Below are 7884 nucleotides of genomic sequence, written 5' to 3'. Positions count from 1 at the left end.
GTGCATCGTGAGCTAGTAGAGCTACTCTGAAATGATGTCTGGCACTAAATACATCCTTACCTATGACTCAGCATTTCACTGCTAGGTGTTTGCCCCAAAGAAACATCCACAAAGCCTTGATAGGAATGTCAATAACAGCTTTATTTTTTTTAAATTGAACTCATGTTTCCTAACAGTTTTATTTATGATCATGGCATGTTCTCACATTCCTGGTTTCTGTCACAAAACATGAATAAAAACATGGCATGTCCAAACAATGAAGAGCCAATAAAATGATGACTAGGACATGTAACATGGATATGCTTCAGAAGCACACTTTATACAAGACACTCGATTATGTCTCTCATGAGTCTGGAGACCGGAATAGGCAAAGCCGAGTTTTATAAAGGAAAACTAATCCAGGGTAGAAAAAGAAGGCAGACCCATGGTTACCTCTGCAGGCATGTGGGTGATATTTGTGGGAGCTTTGATCAGTTGACGGCACTTAGATGAGGAGGGAGGTGGACCATTATTTGGCCCCCAAAGATGTATTTGTCAGAACTCATCTAATGGGACATTTGCATGTCATTCATGCAAATTTTACCCCAAAGGCAAAATCTGAGTATAGAACTTTAAATAAGGACCAGCACTGGGTGGAGATGGGGTGAAGTGTCTACAACCTTTCAAAACACATCCTAACGGAATGGGTTGGCGAATAGAGAGGCGCAGATAGATTTTTTTTTATTATCAAGTTTAGTAGCTGTCACTTGTAAATATAGGTGTCGGTGTGTGGTATCATTGTGAAATTCATCCAGTTCTAAGTTCTTAAGTTCCTCCTCTCCAGGAGACAATGCAAGGGGAATCGCCAGAGTTGCTTTCATCAAACGCATTTGCATCTACTCAACAGAACTGCAAGCCTTTCTAGTTCTGTTTCTGGCGAGTGTCGTGGGTGGGTCTCCTGGGACCACTCTCTCTCCATAGGCGGAGAAATTCTATTTAGATCGCGGGCGCCTATGAATCCATTCCTTCACGCAGACACATTCGGTCCCCTGTGCAGTAGTCGGCGTGCTAATGGAGAACCCGCTAGGGATCAGGTGTGTCTAAAGGGCACGCAGCGCCCTCTTCTGGCCCCAGAGGGACCCACGCAGACCATCGAGGCTCTCGACCTTGTTCTTAAGCAATCACTCCAAGCATCTGCACACCCGTGTGGGAGAATCACTGCTCTGAGGTTGGCCTTCAGAGCTTCCGGCGAGCGCGGGCAGAGACCAGCGCAGGAGACTGGCCCTGGGGCTGAGAGGCGGACACCGGGTGGAGTCACCGCGGTTGGCAGCAGCAGGGCTCCACCTGTTGCAATGTTCGAACCGCCCCGCAGAGAGGACAGCACCGAGCATAGACCTCTGCTCCCAGCCTCACTGGGCAGGGCAGTGCCGCTTGAGAAGGGGAGCCAAGGACTATCCTGAACCTATCTCACAGAACAGGTGCGTTTGTGGGGGAGGGGAGTAAGACCCGAACGCAGCCGTGGCTCCTGAGTCTGTTGCAAGTTGGGGGTCTCAGGGTGGATTCCCCAGCGATTCACTAGAGAGCCTTGCTGCTGGCTTGCATGCTGGAGCTAGGAGCACTCGGTACAAAGCCCTTGACTGCGCAAGAACTACAGAGCCGAGGCAGTCAAGCCCAAGCCCGGGTAGAAGAGATGGAACTCTCCTGGCTGCTGTCCTTGGCCGGTTCTCCACTGGCAGGGCCGGCACGTGGCGACAGAGAACGACCAGTGAAGGGCTTAAAGGTCCAGGGCGCTCTGGTTAGGGGGAAGTCGAGGAGGGCTGCCTGGGAGGATGCTCCTAACTTCCTTCACTGTTCCAACCTCCCCCTCTGTTCTCCTCCCCAGCGGTCCGCCCTCGTGCTGCCTGAGAGCCTGTGTGCCTGGCCGACATCCGTGCCGGCGGCAGATCATGAGATCTGCCTCTCCGTACTGTCCCTGCGTCCGTGCCTGCCCCAAACCCGTTCCAGCCCCTAAGCCTGGGTGATTCAGGAGGGCAGAGGCTCATCAGGACACTGCCACTAATACGCACCGCAGATCCATCTGGAGAGGCACGGAAGACAGCTGACATAGCGTGGTAAGCGATGGTCCGAGGAACCCGGACCTTGATGCTCACCTTACCCGCCGATTCTGTCTGAACTCACGGCCTTTTCTTCAAGATGAGTTCAAGTTCTCTCGAGTTTGCCTTGAAGGCGCGCCACGCCCCCTCCCCAAACTGAGCAGGATCAGGAGATCTGGTGAGTCCCGGGGCGCTCGCCCCCTCGTACCGAGCCGAAGCAGACTGCGCCCCGACGTTCTGATCTTCACCATTAAGGAGAACTCCAGGGCGGACCGGGAGGTAGCGGAGACAAAGCGGATTCGAAACCACGAGTCCGGGCTGGGGATCTGGCGCCACAAGAACAGCCAGGGCTGCGGCCAGGGATCCACGCCGCCTGCGGGAGCGCGCGGCGGGCATGGGCGAGCCGGCACGAGGAGCGGGCTAAGGGCCGGTAGAGCCTGATCTTCCCAGGGCGTGGGCACGAGTCTGCGGGCCGCGGCATTCGCGGGGTTGTCTTCCAGTGCCATGGCCGGCCGAGGGTGCGGCTGTGGTCCGGGTCACCTGAATGAGGACAACGCGCGTTTCCTGCTGCTCGCAGGGCTCATCTTGCTCTACCTAGTGGGCGGCGCCGCCGTCTTTTCTGCGCTGGAGCTGGCGCACGAGCTGCAGGCCAAGCAGCGCTGGGAAGAGCGTCTGGCCAACTTCAGCCGTGGCCACAACCTGAGCCGCGAAGAGCTGCGCGGCTTCCTCAGTCATTACGAGGAAGCCACCAGGGCGGGCATCCGCATGGACAGCGTGCGCCCTCGCTGGGACTTCACCGGTGCCTTCTACTTTGTGGGCACTGTGGTGTCCACCATAGGTAAGTGAGCCGGCTGGTCTCTCGATGACTCTACTTCCTGGGCCCTCACGGGACGGAGCATCTCGGCCTTGGGGTTCTCCACCTGGGCAAGCGATGTTGCACGAAATGAGCCCGCTGGGGCTGATCAACAAGTGTAAATGGATCCCAGCTACACCTGGGAACTTAGAGCATGACTCCAGACCTCTGCCCAGACCAGAACCAGCTGCTGTTTCTTAGCCAGTCCCCAGGGATTTGAATAGTTCTTAAATTGAGGAAGCGCTTCTGTAGACAGCCGATTCGGTTTAGGAGACAGGGCTGAGTACGTGAATTCTTTAGGGGCGGGGCGGGGGGAGCGCCTTATACAGACAGAGCTAGAAAGCTTGGACCGTTTACCGAGTGTTGACTATGCACAAGCCACTGCTCATAGGAAAGCCCACGATTTCAAACTTACCGAGAGACGCCCGGAATTCCAAATTGGAAAGAGGCAGAAGTGTAAAATGGAGCTCAAAGAACCAGGGGACAAGGATGAACCAGGGGGAATGAGACCTTGGGTCTAGCTAGTTTGTGTACTTGTGAATGGAGTTTAGGGGCTGAAGGGACACCCCGTACATTCTGGAGCATCGGAGGCTGCATCCAGATGTCCCTGGCTGACTATGAGTGGACTGGAGAAAACTGCTAAGGAGGCCTGGTGACTTACAGATGGAGTGGGGATAAGAACTTAGAACTCACCAAGAGGCAGCTGAGCCCCTGAGAATTCTGAGAATGGTGTGGCAGGCTACCGTCAAGTGATTCCGCTATTCCTCTGCAGAATGAAGCGGGAAATGGAGGATTTGTGTGGCACGCTCCCAAGACCTTCACCATTGCTGTATAGTTGAGTAATGAGCCGGTAGGAAGGAGAATGAAATGTGGAAGTCCTGGGGAAAGAGGCCTGTGGGGGAGAGGGGCTCTGAAAGGCCAGAGGAGGGAAGGAAGTCGCACAGAAGTCGCTGCACCTACACGAGTGTGCCAGACTCTCAGCAGCCAGGGCCCCTGCGCTCTCTAGAAGGGCTTGCTGGTGGCTCTGGCGGCGACGTGGACACATTCTGCCAGGGGAAAGGGACCCTCAAGCAGGAGTCTCGAGCCACAGACCTAATGAGCCAAGGAGGAGCTCCCAAGGTTAGCCAGGAACCCATGAGTTCAGCTGGCCAGCAAATGGCATGGCAGAGAGGACTTGCTTGACAAGGGACGCAGCAGAGCTGTACTCGAGTGCTTTGCGCTAGGCGGTCCAACTTTAGAAGCCCTTGTCATTCTGCATTGCCCCCCCCAGAGGTTCACTGTTAGTCATTTAGAAAGAGGAACGATCTTCCTCTCTGCACTGTCACATTTGGGTTTTTTCCAGTGCTTTCTTCCCTCATGCCTGTGCTGAGAACATCTTTTCCCACCCAGATCCTGTGAGGCAAGGTTCAACTGCTCTCTGCTGCACTTTAAGATGCGTTTCTGTGGGAACAATAGCAAGTGCACCTTAGAATGTTCTAGCTGAAGAACAGTGCAGTGCGTGGGCGTGGGGAGAAGGAGCTGGGAGCGGCCAGTGAGAGTCTGTGCCCACTCAAGGGAGGGCAAAAGGCTCATTCCTCTGTGGCATGTCAACTAAGATTTCCCGGGAGGCTCAGACTTGCCATGCGGAGAAGCCCGGTTCTCATCAGCTACTCATCTCCTACCGGGACATTTTCAGGGTTGTGGCATCCAAGTCCTGTCCAGGACATAGTTCTCACTCTCCTTACCCCTCATTCTGGTCCTTTCCTGTGTTCCCCTGAGCCTGTTGCCTCTGAATGCCTTCTTTATAATAATAGAAATGCAGTGGGTTTTTCCCTTAAATTCTAAATTCTAGTCTCTTCCTTTCCACACCACTGCAGAGAAGTGGATCTGATGTGGCTGTAACCCAAACAATCTTGAGGTCCTGTGTAAAGCAGCTCTTTTCAAAGAAGACTGGTCTAATAGCCAAAGCAACGAGAAACTGAATCCAGTGTTTCCTTGTCTCTTTATGGGAACTTAAAACCATCCCATTATAACACAAGGAAATGCCCCTCTTTCCTCCCTTGTGACTCTGGGGCTCTCATCCCTAAGGTCTTCCCATATACGAGCCTTCTGCCCTCCTGTCCTTTCTGGTCCCCTCTTCCTGCCTCTTTTCACTCTATTACCAAAGCAGACATGCCCTCCCCTGGTTCTCTTAGCTTACTCTCATTTAACCCATTGCCTGGAGTCTCCAAAGCACAGGATAGTCCCTCGAGGTGACCAGCATCAATCCTGTCCCCTTCAGAGCATAGACAGAAGGGAGGGGGATGATGATCACTATGTGAGCTCTTTAGCCTGTGGGGAGGACACTGCTTGGTTCTGATATGGAAGCACCCAATCCAGCTAAAGACAAGAAGCACCTCTCCTTTCTCCTGGCACCCTGGTCTGCCCTCCCCACCATTGCTGCTTTCCCCTTTCCTGTCCCTCCCTCCCGCCCTGTTTCCTTCTGAATTTCCAGGCATTTCTCCAACACTGCCTCTTCAGCACCCCCACTGCCCCCCCCCCCCGCACGCTTATCCAGAGGGCCATCTTTAGAAGTTTAATTATGCTCTTGGGATCCTTGGTCATGATGGCTGACCACATCTGCTCCTCTTTTATTGATCACTTGTCCATGGGGGATGGAGAACACTGGTAGATCAGACCATGAGTGGAGATGAGTATAACTTGGGGTGCAGGGCATTGGGGGGACAACTGGGTCCTGGAGAGAGCAGCCCCACCAAGGTATTCCCAGTCTGACTTTCAGATACCACCCTGCAGGCCAGACAGCTGTAAGGATTTGCAGTTCCCAGATGAGCCTGGGCTACAGGAGAGAGTTCTGGGCTTCCTGCCCTTGAGACAGGATGACAAGAGGCGTTTCCTACTTCTACGTCCTCCTGATGTTGCAGGTTACTCTAGTCCAATTCACACGGGGTTCTCGGTCACTTTGGAGGGTGACGTATTTCCTGTGTGTGCACACACTTCCTCCTGCGACCCGAAGATGCGTTCTCCCAGCTCCTCTGACCATCGCATGCTTTCCTCCGGGAACACACACCATGCTGCTCCTTCTTTCCTTTAATGTGGTACCCCATGTGCCTTCCTGAGATTTACATGTGTTCCCACGAATGCAGGGCCTCTTAGCTGTCCTCTGAGGGCTAAGCACAGTGAGCACCCCCATATGTGTTCAACCCCTACAGAGACCCCATGGTGCTGGCTACAGGCGTCTGTGAAAAGCAAGGGGTCCCGCCGGGCGGTGGTGGCACATGCCTTTAATCCCAGCACTCGGGAGGCAGAGGCAGGTGGATCTCTGTGAGTTCGAGGCCGGGCTGGACCGACAGCCTGCAAAACAATATAGAGAAACCCTGTCCCGTAAAAACCAAAAAAAAAAAAAAAAAAAAAGCAAGGGATCCCAAGGCTCAGAGAGCTTCTTCGCTGGCTGAAAGTTGCTCAGCTGGAGGTGAGGTGGCAAGCTGACAGTCAGAACTCTCCCCTATGCCTGTTCTTCCTCTGAGACTATTTCTGTAGGAAGAGTTGACCCCTAGTTAGATACTGCATCCCCTTTCCTCGGTTGTGATGGTTTTTAGGTGCCCTAAAGTAAGATTCCAGGAAGCTTTGTGATTTACCAGTGTCTGCCAGTACAAGGCAAGGTTTGAGTGACACCTGCCATGTAGACAAAGACTGACACCTCCCAGCATCATGTTTCACAGTCCTCGACAACTGAACATCTCCCCAGTTACCATGATGGTTGACAAATGTCTGTCCACTGTCCCCAGCAGATCCCAAGTCACTTCCTGACCTTTCCTTTCCCATTAGCTCTTAGCACATTGGTACCCAGGTTTTCTGTGTCTTGAGTTTTCCATTGGATTAAGCAGTTGATGAATAACACAGTGTCACTGACCCAACCAACTGACCATTGAAGTGTTTTCAAACAGTTCTGAGGAGTCCACGGAGTGCGCTATGCTATGTTAAGATCATTCTTCAAGGCTGAGGGCTCCCTTTGTAACGGATGACAGGACTCACTCTCATGGGATGGCAGGACTCTCTCTCTCTCTCTCTCTCTCTGTGATGGGATGGCAGGACTCTCTCTCTTCTCTCTCTCTCTCTCTCTCTCTCTCTGTGATGGGATGACAGGACTCTCTCTCTCTCTCATGGGATGGCAGGACTCTCTCTCTCTCTCTGTGATGGGATGACAGGACTCTCTCTCTCTCATGGGATGACAGGACTCTCTCTCTCTCATGGGATGACAGGACTCTCTCTCTCTCTCTCTGTGATGGGATGACAGGACTCTCTCTCTCATGGGATGACAGGACTCTCTCTCTCTCTCTGTGATGGGATAACAGGACTCTCTCTCTCATGGGATGACAGGACTCTCTCTCTCTCTGTGATGGGATAACAGGACTCTCTCTCTCTCATGGGATGACAGGACTCTCTCTCTCTCTGTGATGGGATGACAGGACTCTCTCTCTCATGGGATGACAGGACTCTCTCTCTCATGGGATGACAGGACTCTCTCTCTCTCTGTGATGGGATGACAGGACTCTCTCTCTCTCATGGGATGACAGGACTCTCTCTCTCTCTGTGATGGGATGACAGGACTCTCTCTCTCTCATGGGATGACAGGACTCTCTCTCTCATGGGATGACAGGACTCTCTCTCTCTCTGTGATGGGATGACAGGACTCTCTCTCTCATGGGATGACAGGACTCTCTCTCTGTGATGGGATGACAGGACTCTCTCTCTCTCATGGGATGACAGGACTCTCTCTCTGTGATGGGATAACAGGACTCTCTCTCTCTCATGGGATGACAGGACTCTCTCTCTCTCTGTGATGGGATGACAGGACTCTCTTTGTGATGGGATGACAGGAAGCTGCTCTCTCATGGATGTACAAATGCACATGTGTGAGAGAGAGAGAGAAAGAGTAAATTAACTTGATGAATGTTTATCTTATTCAGCTACCTTCTTACG

The 7884-nt window shown here is 53.0% G+C and overlaps 1 protein-coding gene across 1 annotated transcript in view; it reads left to right on the top strand.

Annotated features, from left to right (window-relative positions):
- Positions 1-441: 441 nt before the first annotated feature.
- Positions 442-7884, top strand: part of Kcnk13 (potassium two pore domain channel subfamily K member 13) — a 91224-nt gene continuing 83781 nt past the window's right edge. Inside the window, exons 1-2 of the mRNA XM_040742636.1 lie at positions 442-1457; positions 1862-2910. Of these exons, the coding sequence (XP_040598570.1) occupies positions 2577-2910 (334 nt within the window). The 5' untranslated portion in view covers positions 442-1457; positions 1862-2576. The remainder of the gene's footprint in view (positions 1458-1861; positions 2911-7884) is intronic.

Source organism: Mesocricetus auratus, unplaced genomic scaffold, assembly GCF_017639785.1.
Source record: "Mesocricetus auratus isolate SY011 unplaced genomic scaffold, BCM_Maur_2.0 Super-Scaffold_15014, whole genome shotgun sequence".
NCBI lineage: Eukaryota > Metazoa > Chordata > Mammalia > Rodentia > Cricetidae > Mesocricetus > Mesocricetus auratus.
This window is presented reverse-complemented; position numbering and strand designations above follow the sequence as displayed.